At 39.1% G+C, this 23,130-nt stretch overlaps 3 protein-coding genes across 4 annotated transcripts; 2 read left to right on the top strand and 1 right to left on the bottom strand.

Moving 5' to 3' along the window:
• Window positions 1-6,002: 6,002 nt before the first annotated feature.
• LOC137716437 (uncharacterized) lies at window positions 6,003-7,020 on the top strand. Its single transcript, XM_088690512.1, has 2 exons — window positions 6,003-6,373; window positions 6,686-7,020. Exons 1-2 carry the CDS (start codon window positions 6,003-6,005, stop codon window positions 6,780-6,782), a joined length of 468 nt encoding a protein of 155 aa, XP_088546638.1. The 3' UTR covers window positions 6,783-7,020.
• Window positions 7,021-9,965: 2,945 nt separating this feature from the next.
• Window positions 9,966-11,458, top strand: LOC148697714 (uncharacterized). Its single transcript, XM_088690185.1, has 2 exons — window positions 9,966-10,128; window positions 11,102-11,458. The coding sequence occupies exons 1-2, from the start codon at window positions 9,966-9,968 to the stop codon at window positions 11,407-11,409; spliced, it is 471 nt and encodes a 156-aa protein (XP_088546311.1). The 3' UTR covers window positions 11,410-11,458.
• A 2,076-nt stretch (window positions 11,459-13,534) lies between these two features.
• On the bottom strand, window positions 13,535-17,900 carry LOC137715921 (sodium/hydrogen exchanger 1). 2 transcript variants are annotated; one of them, XM_088690511.1, is made up of 14 exons: window positions 17,719-17,900; window positions 17,238-17,415; window positions 16,871-16,989; window positions 16,417-16,514; window positions 16,259-16,318; window positions 15,881-16,122; window positions 15,684-15,730; window positions 15,524-15,590; window positions 15,312-15,412; window positions 15,059-15,160; window positions 14,801-14,939; window positions 14,654-14,716; window positions 14,410-14,493; window positions 13,535-14,308 (listed from the first exon to the last, which is right to left on the bottom strand). In XM_088690511.1, the coding sequence occupies exons 2-14, from the start codon at window positions 17,400-17,402 to the stop codon at window positions 13,958-13,960; spliced, it is 1,638 nt and encodes a 545-aa protein (XP_088546637.1). In that variant the 5' UTR covers window positions 17,403-17,415; window positions 17,719-17,900; the 3' UTR covers window positions 13,535-13,957. The 2 variants fall into 2 exon arrangements, with proteins under 2 accessions (XP_088546637.1, XP_068311386.2); XM_068455285.2 differs by having other exon boundaries at window positions 17,238-17,423; window positions 17,719-17,898.
• Window positions 17,901-23,130: the final 5,230 nt, after the last annotated feature.

Raw genomic sequence — 23,130 nt, 5'->3', positions numbered from 1 at the left:
TGTGTGTGGATTCATATTTCCTCCCCATATATGGGTCGTTCGTTGGGATGGGGAATGTGCCAATATGCTAATCTGAGGCCCCATCTTTCTTTCAAACTCCGTTTTATAAATCTTAAGGGACTATGATTTCCCATAAATTGCAAGAAAGCAACAGAAAATAATTCAACTTTTTTCTTCTGATTGAAGAATTTAAAATCCATAATGTTTCAGTATACAACGTATATTACCGAGTTTTTATCTTAAAACAACTTTGCAGAGTCGAGAGTGGACTCAAATTGATTAATCCTCTATGTGGCAACCACAAAGAACATAAAAAAAAGCAATAATCATCGACATAGATTGTCATAATAGATCAGTAGTTGCAGATCCAAAACTGCAGAACACATAAGCCATTGCTAAGTAGTGAGACCACACAAACTGCTAGGCGGCACAAGCATACACAAAAAACAACTAAGCCGAGAAGGAAATCACAGTCGACTTATCTCCACAACAAAGTAGCAGGGCACGCTGGTCCCAAGCATTTGCAACGCCACCGGATATGCACTAGTCACGACTCAATCAGGGTGTATTTCTCACATATTTGGTCAATGAAGGCGATTCGATCGCATATGGCCATGTGTGTGGAACCATCAACGAATCAAGCTAGATTCGCAACAGATGTAGCCCTTGGAGGGTGGATTGGACTCGAATATGAAGCAAGGAGGCGACTTAGCAACTAGAACGTCAACATGGAGATGATTTTGACCCACCACAACCCAAGCATGACTCAAACCCATGAATCTATCCCCAAAAGACAACATAAAGATGGTTTTGAGAATGGAACTCCATTCAAGCATGGAGGTTGCTCACAAAATAGTGAGTAGAGAGATGGGAAAGGGGGAGCCGCAGGGAGGGGGGAAAGAAGGGGGGCTGCCTCCTGTTAGACCAAGTTAGAGTTATCAAGAATCCAGCTCATTTTTAAACTCTAAAGTCTGTTATTCAGGAATGCAGTCCTTATCCAATGATAACTCTGATAGTTTTAGATTATTTTTAAATGTTTGAAAGTTTGATTTCACAGATGTTGTATTATTCAAATTCAAATATTGCCGTCTAAATAGGGTTGATAAACTCCTGATGTAATCTCAAAATTATTATAAATACACGCAACCCATCAGTTGATGGGTATGCACGTTCTGAGCTGGAAACCTGAGAGTTCTAAAGTTTTACACCTCCTACACAGAGCCGTAACAAGAGGCTGGTGGTTAGAGGAGCTTTAGTTAGGGTTTGGTGTTTGGGTTACAGGGGAGATGATATGCGAGAGGTTTTTCAGAACTGGTGTTCCTATTCGTTCAGCTTCATTGGAGCGTCCGATTCGCACACAATGCGAGTTCACCCTTTTCATTGTTGTAAGTAACACTTGGACTTGGATTAGATGCAAGTTCGCCCTTTTCATTCTTGTAACTAATGCGTGGATGGGTAACACCAAGTAGCCGTCACACTTAAAATTTTCAACTCATCAAGAACTGATCTCAAAGTCGGGGAGTGATCCAATCTTATGGACAATTTTATGTATATGTCATGTATAAAATAGTTTACAAGATCAACCATAAATAGGAGAGGAATACAAGAAAGAAAGTGGAGGAATGGTGCGGACAGGGATGGCAGCTCAGCAAGCATGAGTGAAGACCTGACCTCCACTATCTCTAACTTAAACTAATACCTAGCTTTACATGATGAGGGAATATTGCTCTTAAATAAGCCTAAAGTAAACAAACAAGCAGCTAACCCTAGCCGAAAGTAAGATGACAATGAGTTGTTATCCATCACCAACTAAACAATGACAACTAGACAAACCCTACCACCAATAATAATAGATACTTCAATACTCCCCCTCAAGCTGGATCGAGAGTTCTTCTGGATCCAAGCTTGAAGAGAAGACGATCAAGTTGTGCAGAAGGCAGAAGCTTGGTGAACACATCGGCAAGTTGATCACTGGAACGAACAAATACAGTTTGTAATAGCTTGGACTGAACTTGGTTGCGAACGAAATGACAGTCAACCTCGATGTGCTTTGTGCGTTCATGGAAGACGGGGTTGGCAGCAATATGCATTGCTGCTTGATTGTCACAGTGAAGAAGAATTGGTTTGGAGGAGATGATTTCAAGATCACGTAGCAACCTCTTTAGCCAAATTAGTTCGCATGCAGTCGATGCCATTGCACGGTACTCAGCTTCTGCGCTTGACCGAGCTACAACAGATTGCTTTTTGCTCTTCCACGTAACGAGGTTACCACCAACAAGAGTGCAGTAACCAGTTGTGGATTTGCGATCAAGGACATTGCCTGCCCAATCAGAGTCTGTGTATCCTTCAATGGTGAAGTGTCCGTTGTTTTGCATGAAAATCCCAGTAGATATTGAGCTTTTCAAGTATCGAATGATCCTTTTAACTAGTTGCAAATGATGAGATGAGGGAGAATGCATGAACTGGCTGACAAAGCTAACAGCATAAGCAATGTCAGGTCGGGTTATAGTCAAATAGATAAGTTTTCCTACCAACCTTTGATACTCCGATGCATTTTCAAGCTGGATGCCTGAGGTTTCATCCTTGAAATTTGTTGGTAGTGGTGTTTTGGCAGGCTTGCAATGCATCATATTTGCTTCTTCTAAAAGATCTAGAACGTACTTTTGTTGATTTAGAAACAAACCAGTTGGAGATTGATCCATTTCGATTCCAAGAAAGTATCGAAGTCTGCCAAGATCTTTGATTTTGAAGGTTGAATGTAATGTGGCTTTGAGAGCAGTTATTTCTTCTGGATTATCTCCCGTGACAATAAGATCATCAACATAAACAAGTACCACCAATCTTCCATGCGTACCAATCCTAGTGAACATTGAAGAATCTGCATTGCTTCGTTTAAAGCCGGATGACATAAGGACATAACTAAGTTTTGAGTACCAAGCCCTTGGAGATTGCTTGAGACCGTAAATAGCCTTGTGAAGCTTGCAGGCTATTCCTTGTTCCTTCTCTCGTTCATGACCAGGTGGTAGTCGCATGTATACTTCTTCTTCTAACTCTCCATGTAGGAAGTCATTTTTTACATCCATTTGATGTAGAGACCAGTTTGAATTGATAGCCACCGAAAGAAGCACTCTAACTGTGTTCATCTTTGCCACAGGGGCAAAGGTTTCTTTGTAATCTACTCCGAAGGTTTGTGTGAAGCCCCTTGCAACTAACCTTGCCTTGTGCCGCTCTATGTTTCCATCTGAGTGAAATTTGGTCTTATAAATCCATCTTGCCCCAACCACACGTTGACCTTTTGGCAGAGAAACAATGCTCCAAGTTTGATTTTCATCAAGTGCCTTCAGTTCTTCAAGCATGGCTTGCCTCCATACAAGAGATTGGTGTGCCTCTTCGAAGGATCGAGGCTCAGAATTTTGGGATAACTTGGTCACAAAGACAGCATGAGATGGAGAGCTCTTGCTATGAAAAACCATTTGTCCAATAGGATGTCTAGGCGTGTAGATTTCAAAATCATCAAGCCTGGCTGGAGGTTGTCTGTTTCGAGAAGGATTCCTTCGTGGAGGATGAGGTTGTTCAAGTTGAGGCTCTCTCCTTTCGAGAATGACTTCTTCATTATCTGTTTCCATACTTTCAGGAGCTGGCTCTATCTCAACAGCTTCATTTTGCGGTGTTGACAACCTTGTATCATCAAGGAAGAGAGGGGTAGGAAACACTTCATATGAGAGCTCCCCATTATTGGAAACATTGTCGCAAACAAGATTTCCTCTAGGAGTGTAGGCAGGCTTCATTTGGTTTCTTGGTGCTCTTCCATCGTCATTGAACTTAGGTTTAAGTTCTGGATAAAGAATCCAGCACTTCTCTTTTATGTGTCCAATACCTGTACAACCTATCTTCACACAGTGAGAACACTTTAAGTCTGGTCGTTTTCCCTTGTATGGTCTGGAGAAGGTGAAGGCTCTTGCTTCTGATGGCCTAAAATTTAATTCTCCAACGACCATGTCTGCGTTCATGACCTTCTTTCTTACTTCTTCACGTTGAATAACGTTGCAGACCATCTGTAAAGTGGGAAGTTCAGGTGTCATTAAGAGATGGCTTCTAAGGTCTTCATAATCTGGTCCAATGCTGGCAAGCAACTGGAACACTTTGTCTTCTTCAGCACGCTTTAAAAGAATGGTTGTGTCCGTGGTATGAGGTCTGTAGAGATCCAATTCATTCCATTTGGCCTTCAAGTTGCCAAGATGTTGAACAAAAGAGAGATTTCCCTGTTGTAATTCCGTAAGATCTTTCTTCAGCTGAAAGACTCGCGCAACATTGTTTAGATCTCCATACATGTCTCGTACGGAATTCCAAAGTTGGTGAGATGATACTGAGTAGCTGAAAATCTCAGCCATCTTTGGTTCCATAGAGTTTAACAGCTAAGACATGATAAGTTGATCTTGGGATACCCATGCTGCATAATCCGGTGCAGTTGTTTCGGGGATGATGTCATCCTTTTGAATGAATGGGAGCTTTCCACGTCCTCCAAGAGCGAGAGAAATAGCTCATGACCAGGGCAGGTAGTTGAATTCGTTTAGAAGCACAGAGCTCAAACGTTGAATTGGATTGGTATCCATGGTTTCGTTTTTTGAAGTTTTTTCTGCTGGTATGGCCATAATGGCTCAACTGGTTTGGATTTGGTGGGTTTTTCGGAAGAACACAGAAGCAGGTCCAAGAGGAATCACTGCTCTGATACCATATGGACAATTTTATGTATATGTCATGTATAAAATAGTTTACAAGATCAACCATAAATAGGAGAGGAATACAAGAAAGAAAGTGGAGGAATGGTGCGGACAGGGATGGCAGCTCAGCAAGCATGAGTGAAGACCTGACCTCCACTATCTCTAACTTAAACTAATACCTAGCTTTACATGATGAGGGAATATTGCTCTTAAATAAGCCTAAAGTAAACAAACAAGCAGCTAACCCTAGCCGAAAGTAAGATGACAATGAGTTGTTATCCATCACCAACTAAACAATGACAACTAGACAAACCCTACCACCAATAATAATAGATACTTCAATAAATCCCACTAATTCTTCGTGGCCAAAAATATCAGTTGTTAAAAAGAGTTGTTTACGGTTTGCTACTAAAAGTGTGTAAAAGTTAAAATTTATTGCAAGGAGATCAATGTGTTTATTTCATTATGCTTAGGCTTCACTGGATGGATTATAATTTATTGCTAGCTTCATTAGAGCTTGCAAACCGTGCATGATGTGAATTCACCCTTTTCATTGTTGTCAGTAACATATTTATTGGCAACACAATGTGACAACGATCGGATACCACTAATTCTTATCTATCTCTTGACTCGAAATGGGAGCAAGTTTGAAAAAGGATCTTAGAGTGTCTAGGGTTGGGCTAGGAGGGTCTCCTAACGCCTTTGTTTTTTCTTCTCATCGGAGTTATTTCACAAATGGTTCTTTTTATCCGGGGATTGGTGGAGGATATCTAGATTATGATCCCTATGAGACTTGTATCGAATCTATGTCTCCGACTCTAGTTCATGGACCTGTCATGCAGATTGGTCATTTGTTTAGCTGAACTTTGATCAAATTGGGAAATTACAACTGGTTCTATAGGGGAATTTTTAATATTATTGACTTCATGACCTAATTGTAAATTGTAAGCAGATCAGTGATGCAAGTTAGAATAGTAGGTAGACAGATTGTCTGGTTTGACTTGCAGGCTTGGTGGTAATAGTTATTAGAAGAGTCTGTACATGAACTTCGAATATGCTTTGACTTCTACGGTAAGTAATCTCTCAGACTGCCTGCCTGCATCTGTTCCCATTTCCCACTTCCCACGTTGATTTTGTTTACATACAGTCAACTGAAAACTTGTTTAGTTAGCTTTGATATTCTATTCTCTATTCGGATCAGCTACATCTAGGCAGTCTTACTATTGTTGTCTCGACTGGGTGGTGGCTGCGGCTGTTAAATTGTGAGATAGAGGGCTAGTGATGGATCCTGGAGGACCTGGTGGGGGAGGACCGGGCGGTGGTGGTCCTGGAGGTGGTGGCTGGGGAGGCCCAGGCGGTGGTGGATGGGGAGGCCCTGGACCTGGAGGACCTGGTGGATGGGGAGGCCCTGGACCTGGTGGATGGGGCGGCCCTGGACCTGGGGGACCTGGTGGATGGGGCGGCCCTGGACCTGGGGGACCTGGCGGATGGGGGCCAGGGCCTGGGGGACCTGGTGGATGGGGACCCTGGCCTGGAGGACCTGGTGGCTGGGGCTTTGGCATGGGCGGTCCTTGGGGTCCTGGTTTCATGGGAGGAGGACCTGGCTTTTTTGGAGGGTTTGCTGATGGATTATGCAGCATGATATCTTCTTGGTAATTACGATTTCTGAACACACCCTTATAGCATTTTTGTTTCTGATCATTATTCTTATGCGCCATTCTGATGTTTATATGATTTGTTATTTTGACACTGCTTGCAAAGTTTGTCGTTTCAGCGATTTTAATACTTCTCAACTAGCATACTGAACTCTACTTGCGAATGCATAAAAAAGTTCTAAATATTCAGTTTTGGAGTTTAGATAAAAGAGGAGTGTTAAAGTCGCTTCCCTTAAATATTCGAAGGTAATGAATTGAAATCTGAATTGTTTACTTCTTGTTATTGCTGGGGAAACTGGAATATTGCAGCTTCTACTTCTTGTGCTGCTGCGGTTTGCTGCATGAATGCTTCGGCGGCGGTCCTCATGGTGGATATGGTCCTCCCGGAGGACCTCCTCCCTACTGAATCTTGTGATGCCAATTTGTTTTACCACTACACTGTTTATTTTTAGAAGTGTGTTACTTTATTCATTGACCAGGGTACAGAGTGTGAATTCTGAATCATTTTGTTAAAACTATTCCTTTGAATAATCTTGTTCTTTAATCTCTTCCAAATTGATGATGTACTGACTGAGTAATCCTCTTGAGAAAGAATATCGTTCTTTTTCTCATCAAATTCAGAAGTCCGTTTGCATTTTTTCCAATTTCTTTTTCCAATAAAATAACGGATTCAAATCATTTTATTGACATGAGTGTTTTATATTAAGGAAAAAAATTCCAACTACAAGCATACTACAAAATCTGCCAACCTTTATGTCAAAGGAATTGTGAGATAGAAAGGAGTTCAACGACTTGTTAGAGATGAAAGCACTCTGCTCATAACGTTTTGCTACAAGCACATGATTTTTATTGAAATTTCAAGTGCTGAGAAGAACGTTTAAGTTGTCCATCAAACGCTGTTAGAAGTGTCATTTTACAAAGCATTTTGCCTCTTCTGATCGATGGGGTTCAGAGGGAGCTAGCAGTGCCTAGTGCCCACAAGTTATAAATATTATTCTATGGCTGGCAGGACTCATGAAACCATCATAAAACATTTTCCAATAGTCATCACAAAACTAGCTCTCGTTAGCGAGGTGGGCCGGAATGCTACCGGAATTTGGATCTCGCTAACGTCGTTAGCGAAGTATCATCTTGCCTAAATCCCATGGGACAGTGCCCGGATCATCCTACCACGACCACAACTCATCACCATTCCTCATCACAATTAACACATAGTCAATGTTATAAAAGACGCTAGGCGCTAGTCGGGCGGTAGTTGGGGCCTAACGCCCAGGCGGCTAGGCAGACACCTAGGCTGATTTAAGAATATCTATTATATTTCGTGTAAATAAGTGTCTGTTTATACTTAAAATATGTACAATTCCATCATAAACTACAAAATCAATTAACATATATATTATGAAGTATTGAAACATAGTGAAAACATGGGAACAAGCATATAAAGTGTGTTCATTTAAGTATTTAACAAGTATTTTACAATTTATTGAAAATAAAATAAAATGCAAAATGAAAGTTATCTATTTTCTGTCTAAGTGAGTCGCAACCTAGGTTGGTGCCTAGGCGAGTTTGACCGGAATAGGTGGGTGCCTAGACGGTCTAGGCGGGCGCCTCAGCAAGTCTAGACACTATTTCTTAATTTCCAAACGCCTAGGCATTAATCGGATCGATGGCCAGCCACCTAGCGCCTAGGCGGCGCAAGACGGAGATTTTTAGAACACATAGCTGTTTGAGTTATGTCAATGAGTTCAAGAGCCAAATAATCAGCAAAAGATCAAACGCCATTACCAATAGACCATACATTAAGCGCGCAGTCGCAGGACGAGGAGGCGCAGGAGAGGAGGATCTTCAACCTCCGGTGGTGCTGTCCTCTACGTAACCAATCTGTTTAAAACCAATTAATGTTGCCGGTAGAGAACCCAAAAAGAACCTGGCCAAGTAATATTGAATTGAATTGACCCCAAGGTCCCCAAGTTATATATATATATATATATATATATATATATATATATATATATATATATATATCTAGTTTTATTGAGCGGATAGAAATAGGATTGTGTAAACATATACTGTGCGGCCTAAAGCTTAACCCTTAACAGTCCATGAACAGTGGAACGAGGTCCCCTCTAACAAGTCGACTGTAAATACATACCTTTTGCTTACAAGTTTCCAACTTTTTCAATGTCCAGACATCCATACCAACAAACAGGAGATGAAAATGTCTGAAATTAACAAATGAGAAATTAATTAACAGTCGCGCTACGTCTTTATCCAAGTTTCATGTATTAATTTGTATATATTTACAGATTTACCAACAGTTGTCGCTGCAGTGTGAAAACAAAACACGATCACATGACGATCTTTGTCCATGTATGCGTGTTCCAAGTATAATTTGTACATCAGAACATGCTTGTGCAATTCTGTCTCGTTTATTAGAACTAATTTTTAAGAACAACCCATTAATTAGTACGCTAATTGTTGATGTTCATGATTGGCAGTGAGTACAGGGACAACATTTTCCTGGGTGGCAACCAGGGTTGCAATTTTATTGGTTGGGGCAGGAATCATAGGACCAATAACTTCATGATCAACCGTAGGAACAAGGGGTTCACTTGTGTTACGAAACAACTGTCTGCGAGCGTTTGGTAATAAAGGGGCCATTGGTGATTAGGTGTGATACTGTGATTTAGAGAGTTTTTGAAACTAGTGTAAGTCGCAAAAACTCTTCATTTGATATTTATAATTGAAATTATAATGGAGGGCAGTGCACTTTTAAGTTCACACCCACTTATTGTCAAAAAATTTAATTCGGGTTTCAGCAATTAATAGTCTCTAATGGGAGTCTCCTTACAAAATCATTGAACTTTGACCACACAATGTATATGCCAATCTCATCAACCATGAATTCCAAATCTGCCGAATTATAGACTGCCAAATTATTAACTGCTAGCCAATTTTTTTATTTGGTAATAGAAACACCTGGCTATTTTGTGTGGCTAGGGACTTACCTCCATAAGGGTATATCATTTAATTAATGGTTGAGCGGGATTACTAGGCGGGAGGACTTCCCGCTCGCCTTAACTTTCTACAAAAATTTAAAGATTGGATTTCAAAAATTAAACGTGTATGTCTTTATAGCTATCACTTTATGCACTTATCTTGTTTACTTGCATCAAGCTATCAACTCAAACAAGAAAATATCTGAGGGCAGAGAGGTTTCATTGAAGCAATTGCAGGAGGTATCTACTACACTTCTCTTCTTACCAGAAAATTAATTGTAGAATTAAATAGAAATGCTTTTGTTTACATATGTTAATTTAACACACTTGTCTTGTGTTTACATGAAAGGTAGTTGACCAAGCTAATGTGGTTTAGGAACAATAACTCACTTGCATCAATGTCGCTTGACGATGGCATCAAAACTCAACCACCGACATTCAACCTAGTGGAACATGACCACATAGATCATTTAATGGTTCCAAATAATGTCGAAGGGGTCGTGGATGAACGTCATCTTATGACCCGTAGAGCACAGGGTCCTAGGGGAATAAATAGGCCACGATGAGCACCTAATGGTACAAAGGAGCTGATGAAATTTAATGACAAAGGGCATCCGGTAGAACCTTCTCATACTATTGCAAGATTTTCTAGGTTCTTAGGAATGCTATCTCAAGAATCATCATATTTTCCAATTAATATAGTTGATTGGAGGAATTTCTACAAGGCTTCAAACATGGATCGTGCATTACAAGGCAAGTCTTAATAAGGCATACTATACTTCATTTCTGCACTCACCATTAGCGGAGAGGTTCCATTGTCATGATCGCCATGTCAACCAAGGCCAATGGAAATTGTTAGTGCAGCTATGGAATACTGTAGATGCTCAGGTACAACACACAATCAACAAATTTCTTCCTTTTTTATACACCATATATGCTTGATTTAGTTATGATATAATGAAGGTTTATAAATGTTTGGATTATATGTATTGGAAATTAGGATTAATTTCCTTCAACATAGCCTAACTAATGAATGATAAACTTGACATATGCAGAAGCGTGCTACATCATCTAGAAACAAAAGAAAGGCGCTAAAAATAAATCACACGACTGGAACCAAGACTTTCGCGTAAACCAGACACGAATATGTAAGGCTCTTCTAGTTGTTTTGTGTTATGTTAACTTAAATACATGTTAGTGCAAATGGAATGAAGGTGAATGTTGATGTTAAGATATGAAATAATGTGTAAATTAGTTGTTTGACATTTTATGTTTACAGGAACAAGTTAATGGAAGCAAACCGAATTGCATTACATTCTTTATGCTAACACATACTCGGAAAAGTGGGGAACCGGTGGATTCTCGGTCAATTGAAATAATTGTAAGTATGCCATCAACTACCAGTTGCTACTATTTATATGTAGGTGAGATATATAAAAGGTTTGTGGATTCTGAATGATAGTGGTTTAGATTAATTGCTATTTAATGTCAATGAAACAAAGAGCATAAGCCACCGGAAGCTTGCATTAGTTAATACAGTGGAGTAATGAAAGAGTTCCCATGCATATGAGTTTATTGGTATGCACTATAGCCCAAAGAACAGAACAATCACTCATATTACTAGTATTATTGTGAAACATGGTTGGAATATCGTTGATTTAATAGAATTACAAATTTATATAGAGTGCATATACATTAGTAATTAATCTTGTCAGATAATTGCAAGGTGATTTCAATAGAAAGCTGAAACTGTATGAGGATAGGAATGAGATCGTAACTGATGAGGTTCGCCATATTGTGTATGCTGATGTATTGGGGCCTGAGAGAAGCAACCGTGTCAGAGGGTTTGGGACATGTGTTGTGTGGTCTGATGTGCCAGGTATCATAATTGAGAAAAAGGGAATTTCTAGAGAGGTTGAAGCACTTAGAGCATCATATAAGGAGCTAAGAAAAGCTGCTAATATTGAAATTGAGAGACTTAGGATGGAGGCAAGTGAGAGAGGTGCTTGCACAATTGAGGAAAAAACATATTGATTCAATGGTGGCACACAAGAGACGGTTGGACTTGAAAGTGGAGACCATGAAGCGTGAAATGAGGGCTGAAATTATGTTCGTGTTGAAGAATGTTGATGGAGACATGATAGAACCAAATGGAGTTGATGTGATTCAAGTTTGTCTCATTAGAATTGAACTATGAACTGATTTGGAAGGTTTTGTTGTGGTGCAGAATATTGGTATGGATGATGAGATTGGGTATAATCCATGCATGATGAATGTTACTGGCATCAGTAAGTGAAAAGTTAACTATGATCCTTTTTGTGAATTTTACTTGATGAATATACTAGAAATGCCATAGGGAAGGCATATAACCAATTGGGTGGATTTTGTTAGTTATCAGATTGATGTGCATTGGATGTGCATAGCCACATAGGTGGGATAAAATGCACCATCATCACCCTTGGGTACTTGGTTGTGTTGGACAATATCGTTGAATGTAATATGCTTTCTTATGTAGCACAAACCTTGTTATTTATAAATCTATTGGATATAAAGTGTGGTTGGTTGAAAATGTGAATCCTTTTGCAAATTTAAATTTCATGTGAATTTTATATTAAGAACACGTGTTTTAATATAGTACAGAGCTATTACTAAAATGCATGTAATACAATTCAAAATATAACCATTTGGATAGTTGTATGTTGTAATTAACACCCACTTTGGTGCGTATATCTTCAAAGCCACTGATCCTAATATAGATCGACACATAGGATTGGTGTGCGTATGAGTATGAATGGCACCAATGTTAGTTTCAAATCTAGCCACTGATAAGAGGGAGAATGAGATATTTTGAATTTTAGAAATAACTATAAAATATAAAAATGTTGTACTATTCATATACACACCAATGCAATATTGGTGGTGCTTGTAACAATAGACGCTTCTACATAGGGACATGTACTCTTATTTAGTGGCTGTTTGGTGGCAATTAAGGTTTGCCACCAATGTGAGTGTCCACTCTTTATAATAGATACCAATGAAAAAGGTGTCTTTTAGCCAAAATTATAGTAGTGAGAATCATATATTGCAGCTAGGTACTAAACTAAATGGGAGAACTTGAAGCTTGAGAGTAACAAACAGCAGCTACCTATTGCTTAAAACCAGTGTCGCCAAAATGAGATTTCAACTGTGTTAAATTGGAAGACAGACAAACACGATATATGCCAATTTTCTTTTCAGTATGAAAAGTTCTAGTTCGAATTCTTCTCGGAACCTCCTATTGATAAATGAAAGGATAAAGAAATTTTGGAAGTACAGAACGCATGCCACATGCAAGTCTTGCAACAAATCAATTAGTTATGATATAGAATGAAATATAAAAAGACCTTAAAACAAGTGGGACTAATTGACTAAGTGGGAGTAATCAAACTCAACTTATTGAGATTTCTATATATTCTTATTGGGATCAAACTCAGAGCAACATCTCCAAAGTCCGATTGAAATTAAGTTGTCTTCTTTTTGGCTTGGCATTTGCTACTCTCACTTGTTTAAGGGGTTAGTGATGGCACCTGGTGGCAGCGGAGAAGGCGGTGGTGGAGGAGGGCCTGTAGGCAGAGGAGGAGGACCTGGAGGAGGCGGAAGAGCACATGTCAATGTCGCAGGAGAATCTAGCGGCGGTGCAGGAGTTGACAGTAGTGCTACTTGGAGTTCTTGGTAATTATCATTCTTCTTTGTAGAGCATAAGAAGTTATGAAATCAAATCTGAAGTGTGTTGCTGTCGGTGTTATTGCAGGATCTTGTGCTGCTGTGGTTGCTTCAATGATACTCCCACTAAGCCTAAGGATGACACTCCCGATAAGCCTAGCGATGATACTGCCTCCAAGCCTCTTCTCGTCACCACGTAAGGAGATAGAGATCTGAGAGTGTCAATCAGGTGAAGAGAGAAACAAAGAGCATCAAATCGAGTTTATTTCAGAGTGATGAGTACAAGTTAAAGTTCTGTTGTGAAATTGGAGTCAGCTGTCATATTGTTATTTCAAATAAAGTAAGATTTTACTCACTATCTTAATCTTGTTTTGCGTGGCCTTGTGTAATTCTTTATATTATTTCACTCGGGGTTTGGCTTTTGTCTACTTTATGTCTGTTTCCGACGAGGCTTTGGTTTTATGTCATCCTCGTTGTATTAACTGAAAACACTATCTTGTACACCAAGGCACAGTACAATTGATCCTATCTCTTTCATAAGTTCCATATACAATACTACAAGACCAATAATCGTTTGAATGTGCTTTTAAAATAACTGTAAACGTTTTTGGTGAAAATGTTTTTGGAACCAATCATTAGTAAAAATGCAAGTAAATCATGAAAAAACACTTAAAATGCTTCCTGGAACTGGTGCTTCTTGCAGAAAGCACTTAAAGTGCTTTTGGAACCCAAAAACATTTTCTCTAAAAGCGTTTTTAGACATTTTTAAAAGTACATCCAAACGAGTTTCTTAGACTGATGAGGCTCAGGAAGAACTGCCTATAAATTATAATTTTGACTATTTACACCGAAGAAACTCAACGAGCAATCAATCCTGAAGTTACAACTCTACAATTTTCTGCTCACTGAGTAGCGGTTGATGCATATTTCCATTCGGTGAACCGGCAGCATAAGGAACGAATCCTCTACCGCCAAAGACAGGACGCATGTAACCATCATCAAACATTCTCCAATAGTAATGGACAGAACGAGTTGGTGTCGTCAAGAGCATGCGCAGGCTGGATGGACGGGGAATGTTATCGCTAGACATATTTGACTTTGGATCTTCCTCATTAGCGAGGAGTGGCATAGCCAGAGACATCTCCGACTCAGAGGACACCATCACGCTATCTAAGTGTTTCTGTTGCGGCAACAAGAACCTTACGAGAGGCTTAGTCAATAATCCGCACACCTACAATGGCCAAAGAACGATTTGGAATTAAAGAATGGACTCATGAGAAAATAGTTGATCATATGAACTGAAAAAAGTTAACCAGCGATTTAGTATTTTACCACATTAGTGAAGAGAACTACGGTTATCGTACTAGTGATCATGATTGCAATTCCACGCTGTTCAGTATGCGTTGACATTGCAAACTGAAGAAACACAACATAATACAAACTTCCTTACATTAAAACACAACTGCAGATGAATAACGAGTGCTCGTAATTGCACGCAATCTGTATAAACCAAATACAATATTGGGTGGCAGTAAAAGAAAACTAGGAAACACATTAAATTTGATCCTATTCTTACCCAATTATAAGCAAGAGCCACGGATACAGCACCACGCATGAGTCCTGCCCACCATACTGTCACCTGTTTGAGTTATGTCAACGAGTCAATCACTAAGAAATTCAACAGGCTGAAAAGTTTGAAGTAACAGATTCGGAAATAGCTAACCTGTTGCTGAAACCCAATTTTGTCAATCTGAGATCTCCTGGTTAAGTTTGATAAGAAACATAGAGGAAATACAAAAGCCGCTCTTCCAACAAGAACCAGGCCAAGTAATATCGAACTGACTCCAATTGATGTCCCAGGGCTGTAAAGTGTAAACGAACAAGGAAAATAAGCTCCATTTGGACGAAAGTAAAAAATGCATGCCTGTCATAATGAGTTATACGTTTTACAAATTATATGATGTGCTTGTACAGGTGTTACCTCTCCTTTACGAATTTCCACTTCTCAATGTCCAAGGCATCCATACCAACATACAGAAAGATGAAGATCTCAGAAACAAACGAGAACGCTGCAAAAGCATGCCTGCACTTGCGGAAATAGCATGTGAGAAACAGACACAAGACATCTTTGTCCAAATTCTGTATTTTTATATACATTTACATCTGTGTGCATTTGTATGAGAAAAAGCAAATAAGTTTCGTTGCTACGCAAACTATTGGCAAAGTTGGCTTACTTGGTTGTAACTCTTGAACTTTCAGTTACATTATGCCAGGTATAGTGTGACATGACAAGCCCGCAAAAGAAAACGGTAAGAATACCACTTAGATTGAATAGCTGGAAGATGAACAAAATTGGTCAGAATTGAACAAGAAATAAATATCTGCAGCTAAACTATATGAAGCTAAACTAGATGGAGCTTTCAGTCCAAGCGGTTCGAAATCTTACTTCTGCCGCCATATATGACAAATAAGCCATTAGAATCATAAGTGCAACTTCACGATCAGTCGAGTGCCTGGACAAATTTTAAAAATTATTATCAGAGGAACACAGTGACATGATCATTGAAAAATAGTGTATTATTATAAGAAATGGTCATCAGCACTACCTGCCGAGGTACAACTTCTTTATGATGTATGCGCTAAGCAATCCAACCTACAATTTGATATCATGCATGAAAATTGATTTAGGTTACATTTCATGAGACGGAGAAAATTTACATGCACGCTCTTCAAACAAACACACACACACACACACAGAGGGAGACGGAGGGAAGGAGGGGGAGAGAGAGAGAGAGAGAGTCACCGCTGCACCAAGCACCATGCTTGTCAACAACAGAAATAAGAAATTGCCACTAAACTTCAAGGCAATGGTTGAGTTGATGTGAGAGAGATCAAATTTCTGAATTGCGTTGAAAAGTACCACAGATGTGGCATCATTTACAACACCTTCTCCAAAAACTAGACTGTAGAGTAAAGGTGTCTCATCTTGATTAAGCACTTGCAGGGTGCAAACTGAATCTGTAGCCGAGAAGATTGCTCCGAGTGCTACAGAAGTGAAACAAAAACTAAGAGCACATAAAAGGCAAACAAAACGATGTATTTTTCAAATACAAAACAAATATTAGGGCAAACTCAATTGAATGTTATGTAGACTAAAATAAGAAAGTAACGAAGAGATTACCTAGATAATCCCCCATCTCAAGGAAACCAACGTCCAATTTTTCAAACAAATGCATTGAACCTGCATCAAGATCGTGAAGTTGCAAACATTAAAAACCGTAGTTTTCATTCGTTTCTCTTGTAATATCAGCCTTACCATGGCATGTTAGGATATCTAACCTAGCCATATTATTACGAATGATACTAAACTGCCGACAGCACCCAATGACGTGATTGTCATGAAGTTCTGGAAAAACCGCTTCTTCTTCACCTGAAATCTGGTGTGGGAAAAGAATGAGGCCAGGAAAGATAAGTATAAACTCTGGTCACAGAAAAACAATCACAAACAAGCTGTGAGGAAAAAGTACAGATAAAACCCTAATTTAAGACACCTCAATATAAACATAATGAGGAATGATGCAAGTATAAAACAACTTAACCTTTGTATCCATCCCATTAGAGACATGTTAAATGCCAAACAAAATGTTACTTAAACGACTCAGACTTGGTCATGATGAACCTTCCCACCTTTTGAATATATTGCCCAAGGAGCACACGCACAAACACGCGCGCACGCACACAAATCACAATGAGAAAGAAGAGATATGAAATTGATACGAAATACATGGCTTACCCCGCGTTAAATATAATGGGTGGCAGAAGATATATAAAGAAGAGATCTTCATTAAATACTAAGATGTGTGAGCTTTTCCCTTTGGTAGTTAGTAGAATAACAATTCCAGTACAAAGACCCTGCAATCAAACCCCAATAACAGTCATCCACAAATTTCAGAACAATTAGGTAATATCCAATTCTGCCCATAAGTGCTTCTGCTAGACTAGAAACATACTCAGACTTTTATTAAATATCTAAGCGCTTTTCCAGAAGTACTTATATATTAGTTAACAAATGTGGTTAGAAGCACCTTTGACTTTTCGATTTAGAGAAGCAATCGAATTCCTAAACCAGTTCTAAAGCATAAAAATCTGAGGAAACTTACAATGAGAAGCGCTGTTACTGATTCGGTCATCCATCGAGCCTTCTCCAGAAGATGACCAATCACAATGCATAAACATAGGAGCACCACGAACAAAGTGATCGAATCTACGGAAGCTTCACTGGTGGCCGATCTCACCCCCAATCTCACCAAGCTAGAGACCTCCATCGGCCACGAAACCCTACCAAACTTCACCGTCCCAAAAAAAAAAAAAAAAAAAAAAAAAAAAAAAAAAAAAACTAAGCATTCGATCGTATACACTAATGAAGATTTTAACCAAACGTTAACAAAAATTTGATGAAATTCAAGCACATAGAACAAATACACTAAATTTGATTTTGAGGTTACCGATTTTCAAGTAAAGCTTAAGGCTTTAAGAAATTAAAAGAAAGTTTCCTTTTCTTTCTAAGTTAGAAAACTCTTTTCAAATTTTCTTCCACTTTCTCGGAAACCAAACAGAAGTCAGAAAAATAACATCGCTCACCTGTGATCGCAATCCACAGCAGAGGGAGAGAGAATTCGAGTCGGAGTACAATCGGAGCAGGCGGAGTTTCAGAGACAGGAGAAATCAAAGAGTTCTAGAGAGAGACTGACTGCGAAGGAGTTAATAACGAGTTTTTAGTGAGAGAAAAGGAGAAACTTGAAAGACCGCGAAAGAAAGGAGAGAGGAGTATTTATAGGCAACGTTCAAGGGTACTGTTGGGTTATATACGGCCGTTGGATTGAAGTGGGACCGGGATCTGACCGTGTTGTGCAGTCTACGCGACGAGGAAAGTATAATATTCCCCGCCAATTGGGCAATTAACAACAACGGCCGGCTTTGAAGGTTTAGACGTTGTTGCTTATAATAACTACAAAACTCTGACCTTGTTTTTGTAGACGATTAAGGAAAAGGAAACAAATTAATTAATTAATTAAAATGAGAAATGCTAGCTACATTTTTCTTTTTTATCTTAATCGTCATTTTCATTTGTTTCGAGGACAAATTTTTCAATGTGACGGATTACGGTTTGATATACCAAATGTACTAATATAATTGATTGGAAATTTGGGGAAAAAAAACTCCAACAAATTATATCATTACGCTTGAGGTACTGGACCGTATTTCATGCACACTGAAATGATATGATTGTTGATGATTGAATTTTTATTTAATTATTTATCAACATGCCTATTTTTTTTTATGACACATCATTTAGTTTGTAAATTTTAATTTCTCTAACATTATCCAAAAGCTAAAACTCTCGTTCCCAAGTCGAGTGAGATTGACAAACGAGAGGAGGACAGGCGTACAAATTGATATCCAAGACGGAGATGCCACTTGGCATTCTTACATTTATCCCTCTCATGTAAGTGAAGTTACCAATCATCTAGAACTTCAACGGCTGCGGCCATGCCTTTCATATTCTTGTCTCTCATATGCGCTCAATAGTCATAGGACGTATAGAATCCGACATTTGGCTCCATTCTCACATATACCTTCACTTCTACCAGCAGCTTTCCAACAAAATTAAATCTCTATTTTTCATCGCTCAGTACTATGGTCTGATGATATTTATTTTTACTTGAAAGTGAGAGGTTTTAGGTTTGAATCGCATGGATAGCGAATTCGATATCAAATTAGGCTACTCATTATGTGACTTAGCGGAACTCCTCATCCTTTTAGTGTAAAAAATATCGATGCACTAAAAAAATCTCTATTTTTCTGCTATATGCACCCATGAGATTATTAAAGGTGACAACTTCTTCAACTTGGTCAGTTTGCCAACCATACAAACCACACGATATTCGTCATTAGCAATGAGTTCCAATTTTAGAGCTTTGTTTACTTGGTTGATCTTTGCAGTCTGCATTTGTGCCTCGACCCGATATGGACAGCTTCCGCTGCGGGGACAACAAGGGCTATCGAGCAAAGGCTCCCAAAACTACGATCAATGCAAATGGTACTCCTACTCGTAGACATCCTTTTCTTCTCCACTTGCTGACTTTTCTTTTGAAAATTTTCTAGCTTCCCTTCCAAATATGCAGGCTGCCTTCTTTGCCTGCTTCCCCGGCATTTCAAACCAAACCCCAACGTGATCCAAATACAATTGCAGATTCAACGTCAATGGATGTCGACTTTCCTTCTTAAGCTGATCATCATTCACCAGAAATGTAGATTCCTCGTCCATGCACCCTCGTAACAATAACCCTTCCTTAAGCAGATTCTTCAAATGAGACAGATATAATATCCAAATTAATCTGCTATGTTTTATCCCTACTTAAGAAGAAAATAGACCCCTTTGTAAAAATTGATCAAGTCTCTTGAGTTTTCATCATCAATCTTCACAAGCCATCCATCAAAAACACAAGTAGCAATCGTACTTGAAACATTAGACCATCAGCCATGACAAGTGACCATCTGGATGTCCGAATATTCCCTCCGTTAGGGAATATTTATGGAATATAATCAGGAATATTCTTTGTGTTGACTTTTTTGAAATTTACCTAGGATCCTTCTTAGGGTAATTCGACGTCCTGGATCTGTTTTTGAGGTATGTTTTCTCAAATTCAATCATTTTAATAGAGTTTTATTAATTGTTTATGTGCTTATGGGCAATTATTTGTGGCGTTTCCATCTTCGCTAGTTTGCATAGCTTTTCGGCAGCGAAGTATCTGTGAGTGGACCCCTTCTAAAATCCATATTTTAATAGTAGAAATGCATACATGAAATGTGATAGCCCGTCCCGAAAGTTATCTTTGATGGCGTGGAATGACGATTTTGCCCTTGGACGTTAGTTGGTGTCTTGGGTGATTTGTTTTCTTTTGTTTTGGGTTGGTTGCCATCAGGACATACACACACCCACATACACCAAAACAAACCCCTAGACCCGCCCTCTCTTTCCTCACTCTCGGATTTTCCTCCATTTCCGTACAATTGTACGAACAACTTCGAAACTAACCTCTCCACTCACGGATTGTGGTCATTGTTAGTGTTTTTGGACTCATTTCAAGCTCAGGAGTTGAGCTATACCATTTTTAGGACGTGAAGCTGTCGGAAAACCCGAGAACCATAACCTCCGATTTGAGGTACTGTTCATGTACACGTAATTGTGAAGTTTTTGGAAGATTCTAAGCTTATAGGAAGCTTTAGAACATCTTCACGATGCTCGAGGAATAATTTTGGAAGATTTTGGACGTCGGAAAGCTCGGGTTGGCAAGTTGCAGAGGTGACTGGAATATCGAAGGATATTCCTATGAGTTTTTAGGGGTTTTGGGTCACAAAAGTTGTAAGGTTTTGTTCTACTCGTTGTAAGCTTCATTTTGGTACAAATTTCGTGGAATTTGGTTGAGAAATGAAGAAGATATGAAGTTTTAAAGTTTTTCCAGAAACCTGCGAGAATTCGAGTTGCAGACGGCGGCGGACTGTGGCGACCGGCGAGGCTTACTAAAGAAGGAGGAGAATATTTCGTCAGAGTTGATGGAATATTCTAACGGCATCAGGTAAAGGCCGTTAACTTTTGTTAAGGTTTTAACGGAATATTCCTAACGACCGTTACGCCCAGTTAGGGTTTGGCCGCGTGTGGCTGGTGCGTCTGGCCGTGCCTTGGCCGGCGCATGGGTGGTCGAAAAATTATTCTAAAAATATGGGGATGTTCGTGAGGTTGAGTAAATCACGGTGGTATATTCAAACACCCCATTTGAGTAATATTTGAGAAGTTATTACTTAGTTTCGTTTATGTGCTTTAAATTAACGTTTTTATAGTTGTTTCGCATATAAGTGAGACCTATCTCGAGGACGAGCGCAATCACTCGAGGCTAGGGGGCTGCGACCTTTCCATATACCAGTGAGTGGGTCTTTTCCTTTTATTGTATATATATGACTGATAATTCCACAAACGTTTACAAATTGAATTTCATATAATTTTTGTTAATGCTTTGGAGGACTAGTGTGAACTACGAATGGCTTGATCCCTATTTAGGGTACGTAGGCAGTCTAACAAGACGTTAGATGTAACCATACAATAAACGAGACTAAATATTTGAGATAATAGCCTTGCTTGTGGAATTGAGCAGTGTGAGGGAGATTGGTGAAAAATGGGAAATTTAACCTTAGGTTTTGGTAGTTAAATGTTGGTCATAAGTTAAGATGTGAAGAATCAAGAAATTGAGGTAAGGAAAGGTAAGTAGTGATAGTTAATTTAATTAGTGTCTATTTGGACTTATCATTGATGATTATTCTCGAAAGTAAATAGTTTGAGAGTGGGGTGTTACAGTTATGCATTTCATGTCATTTGTATATATGTCTATATATCTGGAAATGTTTATAATATGGTTGAATTTCAGATTTACATCATGGCATACTCATATGTTTATTACCTGAACCTAATTATTGTGAATGCTTTGAAGTGCCAAATGATGCTGCAGACGCTCAGGTAAGATTCAGGTAAGTACAATTTGATGATAATGATGGTAGTGAGTACAATTGTATTGAAATATGTTAGAGCTCATAAACCTGCACCTCGGTGTTAATGCTCCCGCTCGTGGCCAGGGCCTAGCCTTCACGTGATTGTTCACCTCCCGTACTACACGCTCATCTTGGATCCAAGGTAAGTGCCAGCCTGTCGTACAGACCACGTTAGGTGGTTCCGACTTGTAGGTGACATGCGATACTTCACATAGCCTTCACGTGATCGTAGCATTTGAGCGTATTTATTTACACCCAGCCTGTTGTACATACCACTTTAGGTGGTTTCAACTCGTGTGCAGGAATTGATTGAGGAGCTACATGTGCTAGCAATGATTGTTGAGAGATTGGATGAGATATGAATAAGTCATACAGGTCACTATAGGTGACTCCGACTTATATGTGCTAGCAATGATGATGAGATATGAATAAGTCGTATAGGTCACTATAGGTGACTCCGACTTATATACTAGCTATACATGATGAGATATGTGATGATATGTGATGTGATATGTGCATAGTTGTACAAGTCACCATAGGTGATTCTGACTTGCATGCTAATATGGTTTATTAAAAACGTGATTCTTTGTATTGCCAATGAGATGCTGGATAGTGGTATACTTTCGGGTTTACTATTAGTCTTCTTTTGATTTCATACTTTTACGTAGTATGATTTGTTGGAAACTATATAGGCCTTTCGGCGAGGGGTTACTACCTTTGATAATGGAAATGATTTTGAAAATCCTTGTTTCGATCACTCACTCACATTTTCTATTTATGCACCCTTCCAGGTACTAGCAGCAGAGTTTTCGTATCGATGAGGATTTGTGGCACTTCCCAGTACATGTGGCTTCTTTTGATGGTATAATCACTATCTTACTTTACTGTACTATACTTATACTCTGTATCACGCGTGAAATGGGTCTATACCCGCTCACCGCGCACTCAGGTACTTAGGCATTTTAAGATTTTAATGTATTCATACTTTATACATTATCACACTTTATGGCTTCGTCACCTCTCTGGTGTCGGCCAGCACGCCTTTAGGGTCCTAATGGATATTCCGGGTCAGGGTGTGTCATGAAAAGCATGATTTAATGATTACGTTTTATGAGATATTACGCTTACTGAAAATATTTTGGAATAAAATATTTTATTGAACTCATGTTCTTTGTAGTATAGATGATGGATGACTTTATACTGCTTATGAACATGCTTTTACACACTTCTTTATAGTATAGATGATGGATGACTTTATACTATGAAGATATTTTTGAGATATATGTATCTATGTTTGGAAAAACTATGTTCAATGATTTTGTGCGTATCTAGTGGTCATGGTTCTGCCTACGGACGAGGGAGATGTTTGGCTAAGGGAGATATATGGATGGCAAGAGGTATATATTGATGGCTTTGCGTCGAGAGATACTGATATTGATATCACTAGCA

The sequence above is a fragment of the Pyrus communis genome, chromosome 3 (genome assembly GCF_041283825.1).
Source record: "Pyrus communis isolate YQ-2024b chromosome 3, ASM4128382v1, whole genome shotgun sequence".
NCBI lineage: Eukaryota > Viridiplantae > Streptophyta > Magnoliopsida > Rosales > Rosaceae > Pyrus > Pyrus communis.
The sequence above is the reverse complement of the archived record's forward strand: the minus strand, read 5'-3'. Positions and strand labels throughout refer to the sequence as shown.